This window comes from Eleginops maclovinus, chromosome 21, assembly GCF_036324505.1.
Source record: "Eleginops maclovinus isolate JMC-PN-2008 ecotype Puerto Natales chromosome 21, JC_Emac_rtc_rv5, whole genome shotgun sequence".
Lineage (NCBI taxonomy): Eukaryota > Metazoa > Chordata > Actinopteri > Perciformes > Eleginopidae > Eleginops > Eleginops maclovinus.
Genome location: NC_086369.1, coordinates 13360002 through 13387768, shown reverse-complemented (window position 1 = coordinate 13387768; position 27767 = coordinate 13360002). Strand labels below are relative to the sequence as shown.

Here is a 27767-nt window from a genome sequence, read left to right as displayed (position 1 = left end):
CCGCTCAGCGAAGCTCATTTGCAATAAAGGCACATTTCTAATATCAGAGAGCACGTTCTGAGCAAGTGACCAAGTTAAGGTGTGATCTGTTATTTAGACAGGTTGGATGCACTTCCTCACAGCCTGAAATTTCCCCCGGGGCTCTCCTCCATTTCTCACTGTCATGGATTTGAATCTTTTTACCACTGAACTCTTACAATTACTGAACATTCATCACCTGCCTACCTTCTTAGCTACCTAGATACAGTATGGAGACCAGAGATATGGGACAGACCGGTGCAGTCGGGAATACCAAGTAACAGACGCTGCCAACACAGTAATGAGTTCCTAAACCCTGGGAAAGAAGGATTAGACTTTTTTCTGCGTGTTTTGGTGTCTGTGTGTGCATGTTTTTCCAAATCTGTGTAAGTTTTGAAAGGTTTGATCTTGTATATTTGTGGATATAAAAAGGAAAGCTGATATTATATATGAACATTTATCAATTTTGGTGCCAGTTTGCAAACATTTGGTTCATTTTTTCCAGAATAAATTGGATATTTGGACCTAATTTTAGTGTTTAAGATCGTTTTGATATGACTGATTGTTTATACTTAAATAAAGTGAGATCATTTTGACCCAGTAGAATAAACCCAAGCTCAAATTATCTATCTATTATTAGTTATATAAAATCATACAAAAATGGATATTCTTCAACATTCCAAAGGGAACCACAATTTTTACAGTTTTAGTTTTTCAAAAAGACTAAACCATATTATTAAACAGAAATATAAAAGAATTAGTAACCCTAAACACAACGCTGTGTCAAAATTAGTCATGGGTTAGGGCTAAAGGCAATCCTGTAATGTCAATTCACCCAAATGAAATCATTGTATCGCAGCTGATTTGTGTTTTCAGTAGGAACAGTATTCATTTGTTTTCATTTAAGGCTCCATTTCATTTATCTTGTAAACATAAGGATTCCCCAAGCTGTAAACCCTCCAAAATAACGGAATGATCTTTGGTATCATGCATGCTCCACTATACCCACAATGACTTATAACCAAATGCTGCCCGTATATCTCTGCAGCTTCCCCCTCATGAATAAAAGGCCTCCTCTGCAAGGTGAGGATTTGCCCCCCGTGGCACTCCATCTCGGCCCTCCAGTCCCTCATGTTACTCCCGCTCACTTGTAGAAGTCCCTTAACGCTGACCCAGAAAGCATAAATATATTATAATCTCATCACCTGTCCATTTATGCAGGTGTCACCCTGCCTCGCGACTTGATTTCCAGAAGGGCAGCAGTTTTTCCTGTGGCAGCGATTGAAGTCACAGCGTTATTATCAGGCAAAATGTATTCATGATAGCAGCGGTCCGAGTGCCCTGTGGGCTTGGTAATATAATACCAGACCTCTTTATCAAATTTAACAGTTTATTGGAAACAGCTTGTACACATGATTTAGGCACGGGACTGTGCGGCACTGCTCCGGGTCTATTCCTAACACACCTCCACACACAGCCAAATGCACTTATGCACACAAACACATGCCGTGCACACAGTGACACTGGAGCATTTAATCACACATCTCCCTCCTCCTCCTCCTCCTCCTCCTCCTCTTCCTGAGCAGAGGCTCAGCTCTCCTGCTCTGCCCATCATATCTAATGCAAGACGCTCATTGGATGAGGCAGCGTTTTCTCTGTCGAGGTCTTTTGTGCGCTTTGTTGTTTGTTTTCTCTGAAGAGCAGCGCGATAAGAAAAGCGTGACGTGACAAATGGACTTTGTTTCCCCCGAAGCCAGATTTAAGTGATATAGGTTAGTGAATGAGCTTCCCTCATATCTCATTTATATACACACAGGTCCACTAACATGGTACACGTGTGTGGATGGACACACGGACACTTGTATGCAAGCACAAACGTGAGCAGGGATTACAAATTGTTCTTCATATATTATAGCATTTCAATTTCAAATTTCTTCAAGGAGCGAAATGCCTTGCATTGTCACACCATCGAACAAAAGGATTAACTTAATTATTACTAACTGAACAGATTTAACACTGATTTGATCTATGTTTGTTGGACTAAAATACCAACACTCTATTATTAGGTTGGTGTGTATTGTTAATTTTCCTCAAAAATAAGTCAAACTAAATTAATTCAGCACTTTTATTTATTAATGTTAGTTGGACTAAAAGGCTATCCGGCACTTCACGTTATTTTATTAATAACAATATTTAGCCATTAAAGGTATATTATCCTGGAATTACTTTATAGTCAAGAAGCATTCATTAATATAAATCCACTTATTTTTTATTGAAGTGTTATCATGGAAGTGGCGGGCCATAGTTAAAATGTCATGCTTTTATTTTCTCTGTTTCACTTAAAAGGGTCCAGACTCGAACTAAATATTAAGACTGCAGTGTCAGCACATCCTCACAATAACAAGTGTTCCTCCTTAAGATCTCCTATGGGGACGGTAAATAGGAACCATCAGTTGGACGGCTAATGATTTGAAGGGATGGTCAGAGGTCGTACGCGGCCTATTAATGATCCCTTTTTAACAAAAAGCACGCACAGGATCCGTCCAATCAGAGGGAGAGCAGGAGTCACCCGGGGCCTCCAGAGGAAGATCTGTCTGGTTAGGGTTAGACTGAGGAAGAGCAGAGGCGGCTCTGTTGTCTGTGTATGCACATGTGTGTGTGTGTGTGTGTGTGCAGGCAAAGAACGACCAGGTCAGTCATCTGTGTATCAGTGTGTGTGAATGCATGCATTTGTAAACAATAACTGTGTAATTGTATATTTACTTGTTATTCTGGTACATACTTTTGATATTGTTTTGTAACATTGTGTTTTGAAGAAACATTTGATGAATTGCAGCTTGTTGTATTCTTCCTAATAAACATGCATGTACATTTAAGTATAAACTAATATTTAAAAGTTGGTTTTAAAACGTATAAAGAAACGTATGAATGAATGAAAACACCCTCCATCTAAGAAATAGGTATTTAGGAATGATTGTGTTTGTTTATTTCTTCTGACACTTTCAAATTTGGAAGCCCCCCCAAAAAATGGAGCTCCAGATATACCAGCCACCGTTGCCTCTGGATAAACGCTCTACCCTGCTCACATTTTTTGGCAAAATTGCCATGTTCAGAATATTGGCTTAAGATGTTGCCGGCGTGCCACGGCTTAAGCGTTTCCGACGTGTTTAGCAACTGCAGAGCTTTAAGTCTCAACATTCATTAATCCTTTCAGTCATTTCTGCCCTCAACAGGAGCTCGCTGTACGACGGAGGTTATCTGCGCAACAATGAATAAGTTTCAAGCCTGACTGACCCAAGACCTCCCGCTGTCAAATATAATCTCTGTCTGTACAGTATGAGTGTGTGTTCTTTTGCTCTTTAACATGTCTTCTTCATTTTCATACTTTTCTATTCCTGTAGCCTGTGACTAAGGCCCCATCAGTCCTGTGGAAGTTAATTATGGGAGCCAAGCTGTTGAGGGGGTGAGGAGAGGTTTTTTCGCCTGAATACTGGATATACACCAAGTCTGGCAACGCCACCGAGCATTGTCTGCTGTGATAAAATATGGACGGAAGTGCTGCTAGGCAAATCGTTTATCAGCCAGGTTTAGCATGCACATGTGAAAATGAAAGACTGTGCAATCTGCATAGGTTGTGTGAGCTTAGTTTAGTGTCGCCAACACCGCTTGTTGTGTATAAATGGCGTGCTGGCTGTCGCCCCTGTGGGACGTGATCAATCACACATTGCCTGCTTTGCTCTCGAACAGCTATGGGCGAATCCATTCAAAAATATTCAAACTTTAGTCCCACCTGCTTTGTACTTCCTGCACCTTTGTTGTGCGAGAAGTTATTATTGCAAATTATCAAAACGTATCTGTAAACTGCTGTGGCACACCGTGTCGCCCATTTAGCACAGAAGCACTAATGGTCTATTATGATAATTAAATCGAACATATTTCTTCAACCCCCGGACAAGCCATTATATGGAGCATGAGCTGGCATGTTTGCTCTGACTCAAAGCGGCCTCTGAAATAACTCTGCATGCTCAGTTTAGTCTCCCTTTCCCAATTTGCCTTAATGAGCCAGTTCAAGCTGTCAGCCACTGAGAGAAAGGAGCTGTGATGACTGTCAGTCTGCGGTGAGTGGAGGGGGGAGACGGGGGTGAGAGCATAGAGCGAGGGAGGGAGGAACAGAGAGAGGTTTAGGGAGGTGGGGAAAGGTCAGGCACAGATTACACTGGAGCTTCAGGCAGAAGACGAGTAGGTGAAATTCTACTAGTGACGGCTGGTGTTCACAAGAAAATCTACCCAAAAATATATAAAGACATTTTGTTTTTTATAACTTGACGTAAAGCTATTATTTGAAGATCCAAAACAACATATTTTAACAAATATTTACGAAGTTCAAACCAGACAGACAAAGCCAATGAGACACCAAAGTAAAAACCACATTACTTTAAATCCACGTTAACAAATCTTAATGACTTAATCACTGACCGAAACTGTGTCACTATTCAAAATCTAAACTCCAAATGTTTTTGTAAATTTCAATGGGGGGACCTTTAGCACAGGGCTATTAACAAGTAATCACAAGAGGTGCGATAATGAAGAATGCCCTTCATTTTTGCAGAGGGCAAGGTAGACACCGGTGTCCAGCCCTCGTCTTCAGAGGAAAATATGGAGGGGAACTTAGGTGTTTGATGATGCGTTTAATTCACACAGGAATACATTAATATGATAGTCAGTGGAGCGGCAAAGCCCTCAAGTTAGGTTCTCTCATTAGTATGTTTCTCTATTTCTTTTTTTTGTAATTATTCAACAAAAAAAAGCCTCGTGACAGATGTATTGGCTGAAGGAATGATTTGAATTGTGCATAAAAATCATGCCATTATGAGGCCTCATTTGTACATGTGAACAAATATTTGCCTCTAATGAGTATTGGCTCTGAAGTCGAATGCTGAGTATATTCAAATGCAATATTTATTCCCTTTTCGAGGATCCGGTCTCACTTTTCTTTTGTATTTGAATGTCATGAATACAAAGTGTCCACACAATGGATGAATTCACATTATTCTGAGTGTAAACAGTAGCCCAACACAGTGAGGTGGACCAGACGTCGTCTAGCACTCTCCTTCGCTTCTCCGACTTCAAACGCATACCATTTAGAGTGTGCAATGCCCCGTGCGAGCTTGATGCGTGTACAAGTCGTTCTGGAATCATCTCGCCGGGTTATTATCTCACTCTGCCATTGTCACAACTGGTTGGCGGGGCTTTCATCATGCTCGTAAGGTAAACACATGATCTGTACACACTGGGGTATTGTCTTCTGGGCGCTGAACGGACGGAAAACAGCGGCCAACTGCATGAGGAATTACAAATGACAACGCGAATAAGGAGAAAAACTTTGTATATAAAACAGAAAATGTTTTCTCAGCTTGTCTGCAGTGCATTTGAGCTGGATTTCTGATAAAAACAGCATGTGCATTCAAGACTGAAAGCCTGGTTTGTGTTTTTATATATTCAAAACATATTCTCTCTTCAAACTTTGACAAATATTGAGGTTTGTTGCAAGCAATAGTGTGTATGTAATGTCTTCTCCACTACATTTCACCACATCTCGAAGTGGAAAGCCTATAAATATGTATTTCTTTCAACTTCTTTCAAGGTCTCTGATAACCTAATTACAAGGGGTGTCCTTTTTTTAAACATGTGCTCTTTAACTGATTCTCATTATTGACTTTTCCTAATTTTCCTTGACACAGTTAACCACTCTGCGTAGCTCCGCTTCGACTGGAGGTTAACAACAACCTCCTGCGAAAGGTTAGGCAGGTAATTCATTGCTTGATTAGGCCCACTCGGCAATTAATCACGCTTAAATGCGTCCCCTCACAGAGAGATCATTTAGGAATGATGATTAATGAAAGCGTCAAATATTCCCTCGCATTCCTCTTCTTATTGGGCGGCTGTGGTAATGTGGGTCACGGTTGTAGAAGAATTCGGTGATTCCGTCTCGTATTATTTTTATTTTGTTTCCCTCTTTTGTCTTCTTTGAAAAGCCAGCTGCAGTTCAGCGGACACGATTTCTGGGAAATGTGCACGCATCAAAATACAGGTGCAAGGTCGAGAGGACGAGCGGCGCACCTCGTGGGCGTGCGAGACGAAGTGTGAGATAGTTGTGTGTCAGTGATTGTTGAGTCAATTAATTATCGAACTTGGCATGAGATCAATCGTTCCAGTAAGGTGATCCCATCTCCAACTGGCAGCATATTGAGACAGTAACCTATGACAATATTAATCACTAACACAACAGCAGGCTAATTCCCACATGTAATTAGTCTACGTTTTAATTCATTGAAAACTAACACTTTTCTAAACTCGCTTAATTATGTACTTACACTTAATTATAGCCCCCCCTCCTTGGTTTGTTTTCAGTGCCACAGATGGAAAAACATATTTATTTTGGGGTGGAAGAGATAAAATAAAAACTCCACCTGGGAAAGGAGTGGCGGGTCTCTGCTGAGTTGTGCTGCGTCTGGTAGGAATTTACTGGATTAGCTCAGTCACAAAATGTGAGATGAACCACATTGTCAATCACCCTCGGGGCAGAGCAAGAGAGGAAGAGCTGTCAATCAAAGCGGGTCTTCAATCGTCCCATTCACATCGCCTCCTGGAATCAGTCTCTCCCGCTGACTGCTCTTTGACATTTAACGCATTGGGGCCACGAGGATGGAGAGGAAAAAAAACATCCTCAGATCCTCCCTGTCTTTCTTTCTCTCTGTCTGTCTGTCTTGTCTGTCTGTCTGTCCTCAATCTCTGTGCTTTAGCAGAGGCAGGTATGTGTGTTTAAAGTAATGACGCTGTCCATTTAGCGCCAGACAGTGCAATAGCTGTGAGAAATAACTTCAAAGCAGACAGTACTTCTGAAAAGTGTTGTGGCAATAAGGATCGTGCCGCACAAACAGAATGGATTGCACTGCAGAGTTATGCATCGTTTTCATTCTTATAAAGCGCTTATAATGTTCTTTTGCAAGGTTGGAAACATATGATCTCCCTGAACAGTATCTCTGTTGGGCTTCCTGGAGATGCATTATGAAATCCACACCAATCTCATCAATATAACACAATGCTAAAGCTCAAACGATAAATGCACCCAATTTACCAATGGAGTCGATAAAAAGAGGAAAAAAATCTGAAAAACGGCTAATCTGCGGAACAGATAATACCCCCCCCCCCCCCCCACACACACACACACACACACACACCCCGAAAGATGCTGGAGGATGAAAAATCCAACTGCTGTTTGTTGTCGTTTTTATGTGTTTTTCTCTCCTCTTGTTTGTATTCCGGGGCCGCCGCCTGGCTCCGAGTGAGGTATACAGAGTCATTGCTCTTTTGGCTCCAGCCCTGACACCTTGTGCCCTCAAGTGTGGACTCCTTAGCTGCGATCTGATCAGCATCTTTATAGTTTATCAGCCTTGGGGTTCAATTTTGGCTTGGATGCTTTTACAAATGAACGCAATCACTGGTGAGCCTTCGCATCCTGATTGCATTGAGAGAAGCGGGTGGAGGAAACTTTAGTGGATTACCGTGCCACTTGAGGATGGAGCACAAACACACCGCGGCATCCGCATAGGGGCCCGCCTGTGCGCCCCCACCCCCCTGCCGCCCCTCCTCCCATTGGCACTCGCTGCTTGTACTCTGTCTTATTTCACTAAAATAATATAATTGTCTCCCGTCTTATTGCTTGTAAAGCCATCTTCTGTCCGCAGGCGAGGTGTGTGATCAATGCGCTATCTAACAGAATCAATTCTTCCAGGAATACCTTGTGTTTGTGAAATGATTCCAGGCAGCTGCAGCAGAAGACGAAGGCAGGAAGTGGGATTGTGTGCTACTAGGATTAGTTTAGCGACTTGGACCCTCCAGTTCACACTGAATAGTGTGACTCGTCCCCCATTTCTCATGTTTTTCCCTGTGTGTGTACGTGTGTGTGTGTGTGTGTGTGTGTGTGTGTGTGTGTGTGTGTGTACAGAATTGGCTTCCCAGGGAATTCACATTCATATTGCCAGTTATGGGAATCATCCCTGAAACATCTTCTAAACTGTTTATTCCACTTGTAGCAGCTACAGTATTCCGTACCCTTGAGATGTTTTCAACTTTGCTGGAAAATGGTAATAAATGTTGTGTCATTTGTTTTGGGAAGGAGAAACAGATTGTGCACATTTTACTGGGAAAAAAGGAATTTGTCACGTCTGATATTGATTAGTTTTTATCACTCCAGGTATTTATTTCATCCATCAACATTATCATCCCGTTAAATATTAAACATTGCAGCATTGATGATGTATGGAAAAGGCACATATTTAAGCAATAATTACATAAAACACAAAATTCAACCCAAAACTTTATTCAAAAATCAATACAATTTAAGGGATTAAGGAATTTATAAATACTGAATCTTACCATAATTCATGTCTGCAATGCAACGCCTAACACGTCACTCTGCCATGAATGAATTAATGTCCCACTGCCAACCCTGTTCCCAGTGTGAACCCCTCCCCTAATTCTACAACTAAACAATGATATCAAAAGTGAATTATGGGAGACCTCTGGGGTGGATCGTGGAGAGTAATATGCCAAAAAACTATTACAGAGGGGAAACTATGGGAATAGACCCCCTCTGGAGAAGCAAAAAAAAAAAGAAGGAACTGAGGAGCGGGATCACGCCAAAGGGAAACATTTTGGCGGGTCAGGTCGTAATTGATTGTCTGTGGAAATCTGTGTGGTGTTCTCTTATCACATCTCCTGTTTCTGATGTGGAAATTACACAACGTCCTGAGAAGAGAGCATGATTGACGTTGTGGGCATGTTGTTGTAATATAATGTAAACTACTGGCTTGGAGAGCCTTTAGCGAAAGCATTATCAGGCTTAATAAGCATGGAGAATTTCCCAGGAAGTACCATGGCATATTAAGTTACTTCTACGCACTGAAGGAAAAAAAAGACTTTATGCAAATTCAGGCGCACCGTAGCAATTGACATTCAGTTGTTTAGTCCGGTGGTTTAATTCGATTTGGGGAAAAAACAGCAATGCCAAATTGTGTCGTTCGATACCATCGGCCCTGTGATTGAGTTATGCGTGTGTGACTGGAGCTCGGTCTGTTGCTCAGCAGTTTCCGGCTTCACCTGAGAACTGCAAGAGAAGTCAGCAGCGAAATCCTTTTCATTTCCTTTGTAAACCACATGTCATGTTATATATTAGCTGGATAAGGGACGTATGTGCCTTCATGTCTGTGCACCTTAGATCTGGCTGGAGATTTCCCCCCCTTCCATTTTTTCCTTCCCCTTCCACCGCTCGGTTTACTCTCCTACAGTCTCATCTTCACGTCTCTTGTTTTGTCTTTCCCCTTCTACCACTCCTCTCTTCCCTCTGTCTCCCTCCATCCTGCCAGGCTCAGCAGCGCCGGCCTCAGTCCATTCTTTGGGTAGCACAGGAAGTGAAACTGTAACACAGAGTTCACTGGTAATTGGCCACGGTCACGCTAACCAAACAGGAAGGAATCTGCAACTGATTAGAATTCTTCCTCCTGCAATAATAGTCCCCCCAGCTTCAACCCCCTGCCCCCCCCCCCCACGAAATTAATTACATTCTGGGTCTATTCCCACTATTGGTTTTCCTGTTTTGAAGCTGCATTATAAAAAAGGGACAAATCCCAGGACAACACAGCCGAGCTAGTTTTTCAATTACACACAGACGGCTCGTAAAGGGCTGAGGAAGCACAGACAGACATCCATCTAACCTCCTGCTCATCCGGACGGTCAGATCACTCAGCAAGTCTCAGACTGCTGAATAATCTCTCTGGGACTCACACACACCCTCATGTATACACACACTCACTCTCTGTAAAAGGCTGTGTAGAATTAACTCAAAACAAATGTATTCGGGATGACAACTGTCATTTTATTATGGTAAAAAAAAGTGATTTTTAAAAGGCCCCAAAAAGTTCTAGATATTTCGCAAACCGAAATTTAAATACACAATATTTTATATACTATAATAAAAGTGTCTTCAAAATGAAGTCCTATTGCTTAGAGGGTTCTTATTTTGGTTGGATTTATTTCCACATTTTCCAGAAGGGTGTTTATACATTTTCAGAAAAGTATAAACACAGGAGTTTTCACATTCAGAGCTGACTCTAAAAAAGGTACATTTGTGCTCAATATCCCCCACTTCAGACATTTTATTGACCACTTCCTTAGCTTAGATATGCTATTCTAAGAAGTCAAACAATGAACATCAAGGAGACCAGTAATTTGAATGTTAAAGTTTGCATATTTTATTCTCCTCCACCATGTCAATGTGAAAAACAAAATGTCCCAATACATTGTGAGTTGTATGTTAAACCATATCTGTGTTGCCAGCTGGCATCAACACCACAGGAGACCAGGAGTGGACGTTTTTACGGTCTGCTTCTGCAGAAAACGTTCAAAAACAATCATCTGGTGTGAACGCTGCCCACCTGAAATTGTTTTGATGTTGCATTTCGAACAAGTGTACTCGCTTGATCTGACGTATTCATTTCAACAAATGAGGTTAAGCACACAATAAAAGCGGGACGCCACTGTGCACATGCAACGCTGAAATACTGCGGAGCTCAGCACCTTTCAAAATAAAATGAAAATAAAATCACACCGATGCATTTTCATCTCATCTTCAAGGAGAGACGCGGAGAGCCAGGGCTGCTTCAAAAATAAATGAATGCCTAACAATGTTTTTGATGTCCTATATTTAAATTTGTACGGTTACTTACATTACTCCTACTTCCCTGGTCTTGGAACTAATCCGATTGATATGGAAATGGGGTGCTGTGTTTCATGACAGAGTTGGGGAGAGGGGGAGAGAGGGAGAGAATTCCCAGGTTCGCTCCTACTCAAAATGTGCTGAAAACAGATTTTCAGAACGCTCTGGCTTCATGGTATTGGTTATAGGGGATTACACAAACCACTTAGAGCTCCACAATGAGCTTCTCTTTTCAAGCTGCGAAAAAGTGCTTCATGCTGGACACATTCTCCACACGCGAGAGGTTAATCAGGAACAAATCAAGCAAATATTGGGATTCTGACGGGCGCCATCGACACACACATTAAATAGAATGACACAAAAAACAATGATATTTTTTAGAGTTAAAAGAAGGAGGAACCCCCTTTTTTTAAGGAGTCGGTACCACAGTTATTTGGGGAATTATACCGTCCCTATAATTAATGCATTTACGGAAACGTGCTACATGACTTAAAATAACAAATATATTATTTTGATATTTTTTTACAGCCCTATAACTTTAATGTTTGAATCAGATTTAGAATAAAAACTTCTCCTTCAAACTTTTTAGTTTTGGAACTTTCACTTTAACAAAACATAATTTAAAATCCATGATCATAAATTAGCATTTCTTTCCTATTATTATTTTTATTCACAGTCTTGTAAAAACATTTGAAACAATGTTTTAAAGTTGGTGTTTTTTAAATTGAAAATAAAAAAGTAACTATTTATTTTTAAATCCGGGTTCTTTTGGGCTGGATTACCAACATAAATGATTATGTCAAAAGAAATAATTGTCTTCGTATAATGAGCTGACATAAAATCAGTTTGTCATTTCTGACAGACTAGCTAATCCGCAGCAGTGTTTCCTAAAGCGCAATAACATAAATCACACACATGTGGTGTGCGGCTACTGCAAACTGAAACCAGTATCTCCCCGCGCTTCCTGCTCGCTGCCCGGGTAAATCCTTATCAGCTGCAAACTCTTCTTTTTATCTTAAACTGCATTTAAAATCGTCACTTACCAATTGCCCCTTCTTTAGCTGAACAGCCATTCAAGCGTGTGTTGTCTGTCATTGGGGTTGAAAATTGGGGAATGGGCTGGAAATTGGAACCACCGAGGATGCCGTCCTGGAAAAAAAAGAGGAAATCAAAGTTAAATGAGATCATGCATGCCAAGAGAATGTTTAACCAAAGGGCAAAAAGGAAGCTGGAGATAACAGAGAAGAGAAAACCGCTTAATGTTGTGTTTCTGCAGAGTGTGTGTGTGTGTGTGTGTGTGTGTGTGTGTGTGTGTGTGTGTGTGTGTGTGTGTGTATTCAGAGGGGGTGTTACTTGTCAATACACATTTAAAACGTCATTCTGTACAGCTGTGTGCAACTGCGTCTGTATATCTGTAAGTAAATAAATGACATTTCTTAAGTATTTTAGTTTTTACCGCACGATGAATCTGAGTTTGTATAACCCTGCAGGAACACAAAGAAGAGTGTGTGCATCTGCAGGTGTGTTTACAGGTGACGAGAGGCCCTCGCACAAAAGTTCATCCCATAATGCAGTGCGTTTGATGTGGTGCACCACAAACAATCATCCCGTGATTGTGCTGAGCCGCGTTGATGCAGATTTCCTACGACAAGTTCACTTCAAAAGACTGGAAGCCCTGCCCCGCCCAGAGCCCAGGGTAGGATGATAGACGGGCAGACGCTTTGTTTAAACATGAGAGGACATCGGAGTGAAAGGAGCACAGAGAAAGAAAGAAGGGGGGGGGGGTTTACGCATTTAAAAAAATCAAGGAACACTTTTGGAAGATTTTACTCAAACAGTACAGAGAAACACCGTATTCCTCACCTGTGTGAAAACACACTCATGTATAGAACACAAATCTGTTTGGTTTACACATACTTATATATTTTTATATTCACTATTATTTATATAGCAATACAATACAGTATTGTATTTCACTGTACAGTATTTGTTTTAATCCTGTTTTCATATTATCCAACTATATTTGTATTTGTTTTACTTACATTTTTCTGCATTTGCACTATTTTAGTTCTATTTCTTTATAGTATATTTTATGTTCCACTGTTGGGGAAGCTTGGGACCTTTTATCTATACATGTTCATTGACTTTGCATGACAATAAAGCTGCAAAGTGCATAAATTAAGGTATCATCAACGATAACAAAGGAAGCAATGAAGGTGATTTCATCTGATGCTTGATTAAAATCCTCTTCATCACCAGAGATGTGAGTAATCCTTCCCTCTCCGCCTGTTGTTTGTGCTCCTTCTCCACCGATGGAATCAGCGATCCCTGCTGTCCATGGCGGACGGACGGGGCTGGAATGGAGCATGTCTGGATCCTGTTTGTTTTATTTAACTGGGCATTTATCCTCCCAGGTATTGTTGTCAGTGTGTGCGTAAGCTAGGGAAGGAGAGTGATCATGACGGAGAGATGACAGGAGAAAAGTTTCCAGTTCTTGAGCTGAAGAGTGGGGAACATGCAGCCAGCCTGCACATGTCAAGGTCAGAAGACGCGTTGCTCCAAGGAATGAAGGTAGAGACAGATAAGATCTCGTTCTTATGGGCCTTGATGTGGCTCCGATTCGAAGAGAATGACTCACCAAACGTCAATCAATCAATTAAAGCATTTTAACACAGAGTATAATCTTAATTTCCCACGTTATGACTGCTTTTGCTGATTGATTCCATCCATTTGCTTTTCAGCCACCCTCTCCCTCAAAGAGGTTTTTATAAACTTAGCGACCCTACCTAAAAAAACACAAGTTGTCAATTATACACAGGGTGATGTCATGTGAACAGAATACCTGTGGGTGTGCGCCATCTTCTCACTGAATCACTTGGCGCTGCGCTTTATTTCTTAATTCTCATCGCCATGAAGCACTTCAGAAAGAATATCAACCCAGGAGCGATATTTCCTGCAAGCAAAAACTAGTTCAAAGACATTTTTTCCTCACTCTTCCCCCCCAACCCTCAACTTACTGTCCTGGCATCTAGACAATTTCCAATTTGCTATGACTTTTTTTACAAGATTCTTTTTTTTTTACTGACTTTGTAGCAGCACCGAAGCCCCCCCGGGCCAGAGGGTCATATAACTGATATGTGCAGGAAATGAAAAGCATGTTTTAAAAGTGAAAATTAGGTTTAATTGCGGCGTACGGTTAAAATGTAAATCACAGAAGTCAAACTTATGAGATTTTTGCATTATTTAAACAATTTAGGATGGTTAGTTTATGATTTTGTTTTAATATTACTGGATAATTAAAGTTTATACTGTGGATTTTCTTTACATTACAACTGGTTTAACTTTAGGATTTGTCTTCACTGTTTTTCACAGTGTTATGTATCTGTATTACATTTTTACTGTGCATTGATTTTTGTCTAATAATAACACCCTTTTTTCCTTGCAAGGCCCCAACTTGCATACAGAAACACATCATTAACCCTGACACGAAAAGATAACCTCCGTTCCATTAGCCTCTGACAAAGCTCCAGGTTTCACCTCACACCTTGAACTCCCTGACTTCTACATCAGCGCCGATCGGAGAACAAGGCCAAAGACGGGGGAAATAGAAACGAAGTGTCCTTGGAGTAACCAAAACAAACGCAAGTCCAATTTCCTCCTTTGTCACTTTTCGTAGCTTTACACTCAACTGGAGAGCGGAGCTGAGAAAAGATCGTGTTGTCGGCCTGCCTGAAACACTGGCAGCTCTCCTGCCCCGTGTGTGAAGCTGACATCCAGTTTCCTGAGTGAAGTCATTTCCTCAGTAGACGTTTTGCACAAACACAAGACTAATATCCAAAAAGGGAGAGGGGGGGGGGGTTCAGGGGCACTTGACGGGAAACATTCACCTTTAAATTGAATCCCACCCGGCGCAGATAAGACACTCAGTAGGCACGGTTAACTGGGAAGATATTATGATAAATGGACTTTTATTAGTATTTTGCCCCATTCTTCGTGACAATAACAATACACCTGTCCTCCGATGTAATGGCGCATGTGTGCGGATGAATCACCGGCAAAGGCGAGGGCACTTAATATGGAAACAGTGGTGTGATGAATGTGTTACAGCAACTGAAACTTAATCTAAACTGCATTACATGTTGTTTTGAATATACCTCGCTGATATGCCCGTCTTTAATGTACTATCAAGTGCAGGCAGCAGAATTGCTTTAGTCTCAGAATTCAGAGAGCGGCGGAGAGAGGCTTTAACATACTGTCTGTGAGAAATGCAAAATTTATGAATACCCCCCTCACATCTCAGCTTGATTTATGTGAAATAATAATACACTATTTAATGCTTAAACATAGCTAGGAGCGATCCCTGGCTATCAAGATGTACAATGGAGTAATGGGGCTGGAAGACAAATCACCTTGTGGACTTGTGATGCTTATTTAAAGGTGCTCAGGCAGATATATTAAACTATATGTAATTGTACACTAACTCTGTGCTGTAGGCAGAGGCGGCAAACACAGGAGGAGGCCGGTCATGATGCAGATGGAGTGGTGTAATCAATTTGACTCAAGCATCAGCATCCAGGAGGGGGGGAGGAGGGAGACCGGGGGAGACTCTTCGATCTGCTATCTCGTTTTCTTATTTAGGTTTAAGCCTTCCTTCAAACATCTTTGCTTTTAAAGTGTCCAACAACTTCAATAAATAAGGGATTTGCATGAGATGGAGAAAGAGAATCCCACATGCAAAGTTCTTTCTGGCTCGCCTGGGTGTGTCTACTGTAGGTTTTTGGCACAAGGCGTGTCACTTTAAAAAGAAGAGGTTCAAACGGAGCCAGTGGTCCGACCGAAAGTGATTTATGATTCACTGATTGCCTCATTTAATTAAAGTAAATGGCAAAGCCGGAGCGAGGCCAAATTGTCCTGATCTGATGAATTGGGCCCCGTTTTACCACCAAAAGCAGGTAGGGTAAATAAACAGGGTAATTACAATGGTAAATGAAGCCTGTGTGAGTGAGCCCTGTGGGCTGTGGGCGGCTCACCCAGGATGTACTAAAGAAGTGAACAACAGGCGTTCCCGTAACTTTCTTTATCATCGTCCCTCTGTTTCTGAGGAGCGGACATGCCAAGAAAAACACACTTGCATACACACAGACACCTACGAGGGGGCACTTACTCTTACTCAGTGACACACAAACCACAGCACACCCCCCTGCCCCCCCATCCCGGTGCGTTCATGTACAATTATAGCTACGGTGATCCACAGGTGTTGAATTCTTCTGGCAAGCCATAAAACATGATATGCATGATTTGTGCAGTCAGCCAGGTCTGTAATTTCATTCTCCTTTTCTTTCATTTTCCCTTCCTGGGCCGCATGATCCATTTTCCTGCTTTATGAGAGCGCAGACACCCAGAGAGACTCTCAGGATGATTACATGCCCCCCGTGCTATGGGGGGTCTAAAGAAGCCAGCCTGAGAGCCGTGTCAAACCTGGGTGAAAACCTCTATTTGAATAAGATTTTGAATATTTGAAGTGCTCCAGGTGTGCGTCATTTATCCTCCTAGACTCTTCAAGTAATCAACTTTTAATATATATTTTAGAGCCACTTACTCCCCAGTTATGCAGAATGCAGCCATATGAGCACTGAATGGAGATCAGGACACATGCCGACACGGTCTTGGGAGTGTGTGGCAAAATAAATCAAGCGCACTTCACATGGCTTGTGTATTTGAGGCTGTATTCATGTACGCATATGCGGGCCTGATGTCACAGCACGTGGGTCTGTTGGCAGAGGACTGTGATGTCCTCCAGGGTAAAGTAAACAAACTCGGTCGAAGTGTTTCCGAAATGTGATGAAGGTAAGAGGTAAGTCCTCTGCTGTGGCACATACACACTTCCTGGGTTATATTTCCACACCTACAGTATAAACGCCAAAGGAGGAAGAGTAAAAATTGAGTTTGTACATATTAAAACTGAGTCATTATTATAATCCGATCCAAGACTCACATAAGCGCATTTCTAATATCACTCTGAGATTTACCACAGCTTGCCATTATCATAAATATAACGTTAATATCTATGTAAATAACTGCCTCATGGATTTAAGATGAGCCTATAGTAATTGCAAAAGGAAGTGAAAAGCTAACTGGGCCACAGAGCACATTTTTGCATATTTGCACAATTTCAGTGTTTTTGCAAAACCTGTCAACAAAGAGACCTCCCCCAGCGTCAATCCATGAGTAAATAATATTCAGACGAAAACACAGCACTAATCCTGGTGTGTGATTGACATTTCATATCTGTGACAATACTCCAAATAATTAAAAACTAAAATCTTGAAAGGTAATAGCTTCTCAAATCCATTAAGTAGTTAAAGGTTATGAGGGAAAAAACAGGATTATTGCTCACAGCAAAACTCGTAATTAAATGAGACTACGTAATTTGTTTCTCAATCCCTTTCCCTTCATAAGCACAGCGCAGGTTAAATGAATGGGCAATGAAACATGTGTGTCATTTACCGTCACTCTGAGGAGACAACCACCTCCCCCCATTTTCTGTCTACAAGTATTAGTGGGAAAGCGAGTATGGTAGATTGGATAAGCAGACGCACAATTCCTGGTAAATTGTTTGTTTAATTACTTTCTCTTTCTCTTTTCTTGTGAGAACACTTGCAAAGAGAGATGCTTCCCCCTCCTGGCTGCTCATAAGAAAGCCAAAGAGTCCCCAGTCTCCTGTTCCTGCCCTCAGTGCCACCTCTGCACTCCTGTGTGTGGACACACTTGTTTCACACAAGTGGGTGTGTATCTGTGTGTATGCAAGCAACCACATCAGCACTCCACTCAGTGCAGTCACTGTGTTTGTACTGACGCTACTGCGAATACTTGTTCCCCTGCTGGATTAAGAGGCACTAAACTAAGGTGTTCATACACATTTAAAATGGTTATTAATAGGGCTGAAGTTAAATGTAAAGACTGCAGTGATTTTGTGCAAAGGCAGACCTTCATTTCCTCTGTGTTTACTGTATCTCTAACACTGTCAGCTGTCTAATAATGGCAGAAATCCATTACAAACAAAACTGTAATCATTTGTGAGGAAAATGCAGGTCCTTAAATGTAGTTACTGCAAGACCTGTTTTGCTGGTCGGTTGAAAGCATAGGTTTCATTCCAACTTATTCTCATTTACTAAAAAAAAGAAGACTGGACTTATATAATCAGAAAAATACATTATAGGTTAAAAAGCTAAATTAAATAGTCTGAAGGTAATTTTCATTATCCATTTATCTGAGAAAAGCCCTCAGTATTAGAAAAAAGATGTCCAAAAGCAACACATTTTGAGGTGCATATATTTGGCTTTTAAAATTGGTTTAAATTACTATTTTATTATTGAAGTGGTTGCCAGTTCCTTTACCTGAACTTGAAATGTCAACTCTATAAAACAAGGAAACCAGGGTTGGTTTCTTTTTACCTTCACTTAAGTAAAAAAAGCCAAAAGGGTTTCTGATCCTAAAAAGGTGATATGATATCCTTTAGAGCTGCTTGTATTATTTCAACTGCAGTTTGAGTTCCTGTTTTGAATTTACCAGCCTGTTTACTGAATGTAAATTGACCCTCATGCTGATATGAAGCCCCCCTCTGATGGTGAAGGCATATTAAATGGCTGAATCCAAAGAGGTCCGACCCAGCGTGCACCTCTTGCCCTCTGATGACAGGGAACAGATGATCTGAATTTCAAACATCCACAGCCACCGTGAACCGGTCTGTGTCTGCTCCCTGGTCACTGGCAGGCAGGGAGGATAGAGGATGGAGGGGGGAGGGGGGGAGAGGTGGTGGTGGAGGAGCGGAGGGCGTGAGACGAGGGGGGAAAGAAAAATGTAAGAGCAGCAAGCCTAGCAGATCAAAGAAAATAACATGGGAAAGGATATGAGTGCTTTGAGAAGTAATATAGGCGAGATAGCATCTGTTTTCCGTAGCATGCAGGAGGCTCGAGACAAGCCCAGGAAGAAGACAACGCAGAGCGGGTGCACTTTAGCCGCGGATAAGACCAAACACAAATGGGTTATTAAGAAGCCCTCAAAGTAATATCTGGCTGACATTAAACTGTCTCTTTTTTCTAAATGATCCTCGGCTGGGGTCAGGGGGATTTTTTATGATACTAATATTGAATAAATAATATGAAGGATCATTAGAAGGGAGTGGATGTTTATATTAAAGGAGAAAAAACTGTTATTTTATCAGCAGGGCCTTTACTAAACCCAGAGAAGGCCTGTTCTGTAGCTAAACGCTCCAAAACAAACACTTTGAAGCCTGTTGAAGATTAAAATGGGTATTTCCTGAGTCTCATCTCTACGATAACTGGAAGTTAAATGGGTTTTAATGAAGAGGGATTGCTAAAGCCTTTGTATTATGTGATTTATTGGTTGTTTTTTCTCCCTGTCTGTAAAATACAACCTCCTTTTTTGTTTTTATTAACACATATTGTGGTTTAAGGATGAGTTTTCAACAAATGCTTAAATCTGAGACACATGGGCTCTGTGCAGGACACTCACCCGGTTGTCTATTTTCATTTCTGTGGTCCATATAGTATATCAAAACCATTCATAGGTCGCGCTCCCATATGAGCCTCCTGAAGATTGAATAATGTCCTTCCTGATCCGCGCTGCAAGAGGCCATATTGGATCCAGATTTCACTGGTTCAAAAGTCATTTCATTTCTCCCCCTCTCTCCCTCTCTCTCTGCTTTATTTCTCTCTGTCTCTCTCTGCCTGCTTTATTTATTGCAGGTCCAGTGGTGTGGTACAAAGCCATTACCCGCGCATATGTACCTTTTTGAATAATCAATAAATAATTATTTTATTATTTAATAGGATCGTATGGGAAAAAGGAAATGGGTTTTATTACATAAATCCATCACGCTTGATGAATGGGTACACTTGTAAAGTTGGAAGGGGGAGAAGGGGAGAGTGTGTCGGACACACTGCCTCGCTGAGCATTTGGTTGTAAATATGACATTTTTGTCTCTTTGGGACTGTCAATTGAAGTGCAAGGGGAACCGGGGGAAGGGGATTGTAAATTCAGAGAGATTAATTAACCTTTTACATTTGCAATTCACAACCTGCATCTTTTCCTGTGTATATTGTGACCCCTATGAGCAGAGGGGTGAGAGACCTGGCCGCAGACGTCTCATTCCAAATGAGTTATTAACAGAATTTTTTGAATAGATGGAAAAATTGTAGCCTGGCCATTTAGTGTCATAAAGGCCGGGTTGGCGAGGCGGCAGGGGCCTCCCAGGGACAGGAGGCAATACCATTACAATCAAATCTGAGATGGAAGAGGGATTGAGCTGTCCATTCTGAATTTTTATATTGTCAGAGGGCCGGGAAGGAAATAATGCCATCCTGGAGTGTATTAACCTCTGGCTGGGGAAAGAGGACAGGGAGAGAAAGAGGGAGAGGGAGAGAGAAACAAGGCAGGCACAGGGAGGGATTTGAGATTGGACAGCAGGGAGAAAGGAAAGCTGGAAAAGGGAGGAGAGGAATGAGAGGGGGGGGGAGAGTTTCATGCCTTATGCAGGGGGAGCCAAAGAGGGAGAGACAGGGATATGAGATGGCCAAGAGAATGGAGGAAGGGAGAGTTGGGAATAATGCAATAAGGATTTAGAGGGAAAGAAATGTATGGGGGGGAATGGCCTATATGGACACAACTTCAAAGGAGGAGAGAGGATGGGAAAGACTGAGAGGGAAGGAATGGGGAGAGGAGATAGGGGAGGTGGAGGGAGGTTGTAGGCGTGATTGAATTTGAACAATATAAAATCATTATGAGCTACTAAGCTGCTCTCCAGTGTATACCTAACCACAATATAGGATGATATATGAACATGATAAGCACCATGGCATATCATCAACAGGTGAATATGGAAGTGGCTCCACATTAAGACATGACTAAGATTGAGTTGTATTACCACAATATACAAAAATAGTCCACTTTAAATACTTTCTTAATTATGTACAATATGAGTTAGGGTGACACGCAGTTGAAATACTCATTTAAATGAAATGTATGCTTCTTCAAAGTTTTAAAAGAATGTGTTTGACTCAATATATTTACTTACTTTTTATCCACTGGAGATGTCCTCAGGCTTCTGTGTAGGGTTTTGGCAGGTCACATTGTTGGCTGACTGTCCATTGGCTGTTCCTTAATAACAGAGATAGGTTGACACTAAAATAATAATATTCTCCAATGGTTTTGGCAGGTAAGAAACACATGTGTGAAGAAGCCTATCACAGGAGTGAATTAACTTGCTAAACAGGAAAACCGACCATCACCTAAATGTGTTTAGGTCAGGTGCATGGCGGACGAGACAGCCAACTCACCGGTAAGATGGATACTTCAACACAGGTAAGACAAGCAGCCTTCATTTATTTTAACTAAACGCATACACTTGTTTTCTAAACGTCCTATTCCATGAGTCATAACGTTGACACATATTATTGTACATATTTTAGACGCTTATTTTTACTATTACCGTGGCTAATGATGAGCATTGTCTCGTGACTGCATTGACCAATAGCATCGCAGTTCAGAGGTCGCGGTGGACCGGAAGTTGTTGGCTGCTCCTGCTGAAAGTGCAGGTAGCATTTAGCATGCTAACAACCTCCTCAGGTGTGTATTAGCTCCTTGTCATTGTAAAGGAGGAGTATGAAAACGGTCGTAATGTGCGACAGAAGATGCCAACACGTCCGCGGAAATGATTTTTGCCTCTGAAGAAGAGAATAAGCTGACGTAAAGAATCCCGGAAGTGCTGTTGGAGGTAATGAGCTGCTGCAGCTTGGTTGTTTGGCTGACAAATGAAAGACAGGGATTAAAGTAATCGCTAATAACAGTCAGCGCATAAAATGACCTTGATTGTTATGATTATCACTCGTGCAGAGATGCTTAACCTATGACAGCTAATCCGATGACAGCTTTAGCTTACATCGTTAGCATGGGATTGCTTCATGTAGCTAACGTCATAGTTACACTAAACATGCTACATGTAGATCACTTTATACCCCGGACTACAAATCTAATACTGTTGATGTTGAGTTTATAATGATGCTGCGTTTTCCGGTAGTGACTGATCATTAAAAACGGTATGTGATTACAGAAAACATCAAAACAACAGTCCTATTTATGAATGAACAAACCTATTTATGAATGCATGCTTATCAACAGTTTGTATGTCATGCATGGCAAATGTCACTCTTCTGCAAAACATACTCAAACAAAAGCCATTCAAATAATACTGGGAGTGGCATCATCTGATCATTTTTTGTTTTTACATAATTTCCTCGATGCTCAAGTTCAATACCTCTTATTTTATATGTATAATGAATGTCTATTTATCGTGCACCCATCAACATAATGCTGCAATGCCTCTGTTCCTCCTGATCCAAAGGACACTTTATGAGGAAAGAAGTTGTCCTGTGTAATTGGTGCTCTAATACATTATGTTTCCTTACAGCTCCCAGCAGCCGAAGACACAATGAGTGCCAAATATGGCCTGGTGAGCTACAACAGTTCACGGAAGCACATTTCCATCTCCATCCCATCGTCCACGGAGGTGATGTCGCCCCACATCAAGTCTGTGGAGGAGCTGAGGGTCCTGGGGATAAACCTGAGCAACTTCAGCTCGCCCACACAGTTCATGATCTGCGTGGCTGGAGTCTTCCTCTTTTACCTCATCTATGGATACCTGCAGGTAACACAGGAAGAAAGACTTTGTTGTTAAGGCTTGGTTTGAGGATTTGCATATATAAATACAGACAAATGTAGTCCCACAGTTGTTACTGTGCTGTTTTTTTAGATGTGCTCCTTTCTGTGTAGTTAAAAGAATGCTTGTTTGTGATGATTTATTTTATTTTGTCCTCAATCCAGGAGTTGATATTTTCCGTGGAAGGATTCAAGCCTTTCGGATGGTACCTCACTCTGATCCAGTTTGGATTCTACTCCACGTTCGGTCTGGTGGAGCTTCAGCTCACGCAGGACAAACGCAGAAGGTACATTTTTATCCTGCTTAAAAATCAGAAATGCACTTGAAATACATAATCTATTTACCATTTGAAGCTGACGTCTTTGAAAGGATAAGTGATGATAGCATATATAACTTCTTAAAAAGGTAAATAAAATGCATGAAGGAATTAGTTTCTCATTTCTTGTATGTTCCTGTGTTGCAGGATACCAGGGAAGACCTATATGATGATAGCCTTTCTTACAGTGGGTACTATGGGCCTGTCCAATACCTCTCTGGGATACTTGAACTACCCCACACAGGTCATCTTCAAGTGCTGTAAACTCATCCCAGTCATGATCGGAGGAGTGTTTATACAAGGTGAGCTGAATTTACAACAACCAGTGCTGTTGGTTTTTGCAGGATTTTGATCCTTGATACTATGTGATTTAATATGTGCTGTTCTGTCCGTTAAATATGGGAGCTGTGTCTTTAATCCACATTATTTGATCTGCTCTTGGCTCTTCTCCACTGGTGTTTGATGTGATCCATTATATGTGTGGTTTGAACAAGGTGGGGTGTGATCTCTGGGTTGGCTTTGTGGAAAATCTTAAACATGATTCAAAGGTTAAGAAAAACTGAAATCATGAATTTAAAATTCAGGTTAACCTACTTTCTTGAAATCCCTTAGAGCCATATTTGTAATCGTGAACAGTTCAGGTCATCCTTAAGAAAAATGATAGATGTGGATTTTGCATCAGCTTATTTTATGTGAAGGTTTGACTTCTAATTCAGAAGATAGTGGGATTCTGTTTACATAATTACCTAAAGGGACAATTACATGTTTTATTTGAACTAAGATGATTTAACTGTAGTCATCAGTCGAGAGAGTTTCACTTTATATAAGGTACCTTTTAAAAACGTATTCCAGTCATCTCACAATTCCTATAAAACACTTTCATCACTGAGTCCTGATTTTTATCTTGAGTCCGTTGTTCTGGTTCTGTCTGTCTTTTCATCCTCACCCGGCCCGCTCTCTGTTCTCCGTCCTCAGCGTCAGACGGGTTGTGTGTAGTTTTTTTGCGTCTCGCTCTAGATGGATAGATGAGAGCACCAGGGTCCCTGAAGGGGTCGAGTGGAAAACAGATTTTATTCACTTAGAATGCAAAGAAAGTAGGGATGCAGGGAGGGGTGTGGGGGTGCATCTGATGTGAGGCCCTTCAAAGGCCAGTCAGGGAATCAAAGCAGACCACGGTCGACCTGATGCTGCGTCCCCCTGTCAAGCTCAAGGCATCTATCCGTCAGACTGTTTCTGGAAGACTCCTTCATTCTGTTGTTCCTTTCTCTCAACCTTTCACAAAAGCTTTTCTGTTGCTTTGTTACGTGCACAACGCTTCAGAAACTTTTGCCAAGAGTGAGAAAACTTTTAGTTCCATGTTTTACCTGAGTCCAAATTGGAATTTCTGAGGTGGCTCGTCTGTTGAAGATTGCTGTCCTTCTTTGCGGAAAAATTCTCTCCCTTTGCTATGTCTTTTTTTTCTGTGTGACTTTGTAAAAGGTTTTTTAAATTAACTGAGTTGTTAGACGTTTACATTTCTGATTAGGTATTAGTCTTTAATGCTGTTTCTTTGGGTCCCAGGTAAACGCTATAATGTGGCCGATGTGTCGGCTGCCCTCTGCATGAGTCTGGGTCTCATCTGGTTTACTCTAGCTGACAGCAAAGTGGCCCCCAACTTCAACGTCACAGGTATTTTATCTATCTTTACTTAAAAAGTATGGCAAAAGAAATTGTGCTGTGGTCTGAGTTTGTGTGTTTGGCTTACAGGTGTTCTCCTCATCTCCCTGGCACTGTGTGCAGACGCAGCCATCGGAAACGTGCAGGAGAAGGCCATGAAACTCCACAACGGCTCCAACTCTGAAATGGTACACTGTCACAAGCATATATTAGTACATGATAACGTATACAAGGTCTAGTCCAAATGTACACAGGTTAAGTTCACACAAATAGTTACTGTTCTACTATACTGGCCCAACAGGGGTGTCAGAATGCTCTGGGGGGTCTATACTGCGTTGGGTGCAGAATATGAATGAATGAATTGCAATTTTGTCTGTGTGACATCACCGACTGATCCGATATGGTTGTGTTGACAGGTGCTCTACTCATACTCCATTGGTTTCGTCTACATACTGACAGGCCTGCTCTGTGTGGGGGGGCTGGGGCCAGCAGTGGCTTTCTGCTCAGAGGTGGGTGTACCATAAAGCTGCATTCACATAATGTCCGATTTGCTCTTTGCTCACGGTAAGGGTGCAAGTCCCCAGCTAGCCTGCGCTGCTACATACAGCTGTTATCTGATTGTTTGCCAAGTAAAATCTTCCCTTAAGATGTGCAGATTAATGTTATCAAACCCTGTGTCTCCACCTCAACTCAACCTCCTGAAATAATGTAGATGTTATATTCTACCTACTGTGGTATGTTCCTGCAGCATCTAGCGGACAATAGTTTAAAGGAATGTTTCTCCATCCAATTATTTTTACCCCTCTCCTCCCTGCAGCATCCTGTGAAGACGTACGGTTACGCATTCCTGTTCTCTCTTACGGGTTACTTTGGCATCTCCTTCGTGCTCGCCTTGATCAAGCTCTTCGGTGCACTGGTTGCTGTGACAGGTCAGTCATTGATTTGTGATTATAGTTTAGAGAGACAGTTGTGTCTTAACTTAGATAGTACCATATTTAGAACTTTTTATTTCTTCTTAATAATGACCTAAAACCACAAGTGTTTCTCCTCCTTTGCAGTGACCACGGGCAGAAAGGCCATGACTATCGTACTCTCCTTCATGTTCTTCGCCAAACCTTTCTCTTTTCAGTAAGTACAGTCACTTTTGGACTCTGGTCACTTTCCTCCTAGTTTAAAGTGAGTCTGCACTGGCCTCTCTTTTGACTAATAAAAGTTGATCTGCCTCCACTGCCCTGAGTTTTCATGTCCTCAGTCCATTTTCAAACCCTGCTCTTTCACAATGTCCTTCACGCTCCCTCTCCCTCGGTCTGCTGTCAAAAGGGTCGTTTTCTGCTCTACCTCTCCTGCTCTGTCTCTACTTTTTACATGCATACACACAAGATACGAAAAACTTTGTGTGTCTTTCGCCAACTTCATCTACCCTCCAGCTGGTGTGTGCCCTCCACCATGCTGGACTCGCAGTCTGTTTCATGGCCGCTGCTTCCACTTTTCAAACTAAAATATTTCATTAGCAGCATATGCAGTGTTTCCCAAACCATCAAGTTGAACCCTGCCCTTCTTTGTTCCAGTTATCACATTAGCACCTTGTTTTTTGCATATCATTTCTGCCATGTTTTTAAATATCCAATCTCTTCTTCCTCAGGTACATCTGGGGCGGCCTTCTGGTGCTCTTCGGCATCTTCTTGAATGTTTACAGTAAAAACAGCGATAAAATGAAGCTTCCCTCCTTCAAGGACCTCAGGAGCTGGGTGCTGACGGGAAAGAAAGTCAGATTTCTTTCACAAAACGTATAGGAGGAACCTCTGGGAGCAGTGGAAGTTGTGCGCTGGCAGTCTGTTCAGATGTTGAGTTGGCCCACCAGCTTCAAGCCTTCAATGAGCCAAGGAAAAGTGAAACTATGAAACTATGACGGGTGATGGAGCTGCTGTATCCCCTCTCTATCTACCAGTACACCACTGGTGTAGAACTGCCTCAAACTGCAGCAATCTGAAGGAACTATAACTGTTTTTCACAAGGGGATCAATGCTAAGGGGGTCATTTGAACCCCTACGGAAACATTCCCATCCTGGAGGACGACACTGAGGACTCTCTAAAGGGAAGCCAGCGCCTTAGCTAACCAAATCGCACAGTTTTGCACTGGAAATTACTTTTACACTTAGAAGCGTTGGAAAAATTGTAATATAGAAAGAAAGCAAGCAGGGTGACTTACCTATCCTGTCTGAAATGAATGTTTGTCTCCCCCCCCCCCCACTGCAAAAAAATCAACATAAAAAAGCATATTTGCCTCCGCATGTGCCAGAAAGAACTTAGTTTCACATAATCATTGTCTCGATTAAAGTGGCTTTTTTCCTAGTTTATTGGTGATTTATATCAGACTGTGCTCTAAATCATGAAAAATGTGGTGACATTTCGCGGGATATGGAGACATTTGCTCCCATGTACATCAATACATCAAAAATGTCAACTGCCATCATTTGTTAACCATGTGTTTGGCTGAAAGGGCCACTCTTTTTACATTAAAACAAACTGAGACGTTTCTCTTCAACTCCAGCGTTTTCTCTGTGTGTATGTGTGTGTGTTTCTTGTCAACCCACCCTTATTCTCTCCCCTTTGCACCGCTTGAGAGAAGAGTTGAAATGTTGCCAAACTGTGTGTGTGTTTATCCATCCAGTGGCCCTAGGCGTGTTTGATTAGGAGTCCTGAAAAAAAGATAGCACTGCTCGACAGAAAACAAACAGCAGAGTTCTTTATTGTGCCGAGGCTGTCCAATTCATTTGGATCCGTCCTCTGTGTGTGTGTGTGTGTGTGTGTGTGTGTGTGTGTGTGTGTGTGTGTGTGTGTGTGTGTGTGTGTGTGTGTGTGTGTGTGTGTGTGTGTGTGTGTGTGTGTGTGTGTGTGTGTGTGTGTGTGTGTGTGTGTGTGTGTGTGTGTGTGTGTGTGTGTGTGTGTGTGTGTGTGTGTGTGTGTGTGTGTGTGTGTGTGTGTGTGTGTGTGTGTGTGTGTGTGTGTGTGTGTGTGTGTCATTCATCGTCTCCATTCAGGTTATATGATGATGTGAAGCTAACACCTGCCTCTACTGCAGTGCACTTCAGTTTCCTCTGTTGGCACTTTCAAGGATATTGTTTTGAGGCCTTTTTGGAGATAGTCTACAAATCACAAATCCACATTACTGTGTAACAGTACGGGATGCGTCTGATTATTTTTTTATTGCTGTCTTTCCTGCAGAGCTCACCTGCACTGAATCCATGCATTACTAAAAATAT

The 27767-nt window shown here is 41.7% G+C and overlaps 1 protein-coding gene and 1 long non-coding RNA gene across 5 annotated transcripts in view; one reads left to right on the top strand and one right to left on the bottom strand.

Moving 5' to 3' along the window:
* The window catches only part of LOC134858102 (uncharacterized), a 143176-nt gene extending 121574 nt beyond the window's left edge, over nt 1–21602 (bottom strand). Inside the window, exons 1-4 of one of the 3 annotated variants that reach the window (XR_010164930.1) lie at nt 21154–21602; nt 20892–20974; nt 11839–11944; nt 8503–9497 (exon numbers count right to left, since the gene is read on the bottom strand). This is a non-coding gene — a long non-coding RNA (uncharacterized LOC134858102). Of the gene's footprint in view, nt 1–8502; nt 9498–10339; nt 10468–11838; nt 11945–20891; nt 20975–21153 lie in introns of those variants that run through there. The other 2 variants (XR_010164929.1, XR_010164928.1) reach the window with 2 other exon arrangements.
* Nucleotides 21106–27049, top strand: slc35b3 (solute carrier family 35 member B3). 2 transcript variants are annotated; one of them, XM_063873979.1, is made up of 10 exons: nt 21106–21178; nt 22284–22520; nt 22697–22818; nt 22996–23150; nt 24409–24516; nt 24595–24692; nt 24921–25013; nt 25322–25433; nt 25563–25632; nt 26147–27049. In XM_063873979.1, the coding sequence occupies exons 1-10, from the start codon at nt 21110–21112 to the stop codon at nt 26295–26297; spliced, it is 1215 nt and encodes a 404-aa protein (XP_063730049.1). In that variant the 5' UTR covers nt 21106–21109; the 3' UTR covers nt 26298–27049. The 2 variants fall into 2 exon arrangements, with proteins under 2 accessions (XP_063730049.1, XP_063730050.1); XM_063873980.1 differs by lacking the exon at nt 21106–21178 and adding an exon at nt 21347–21590.
* Nucleotides 27050–27767: the final 718 nt, after the last annotated feature.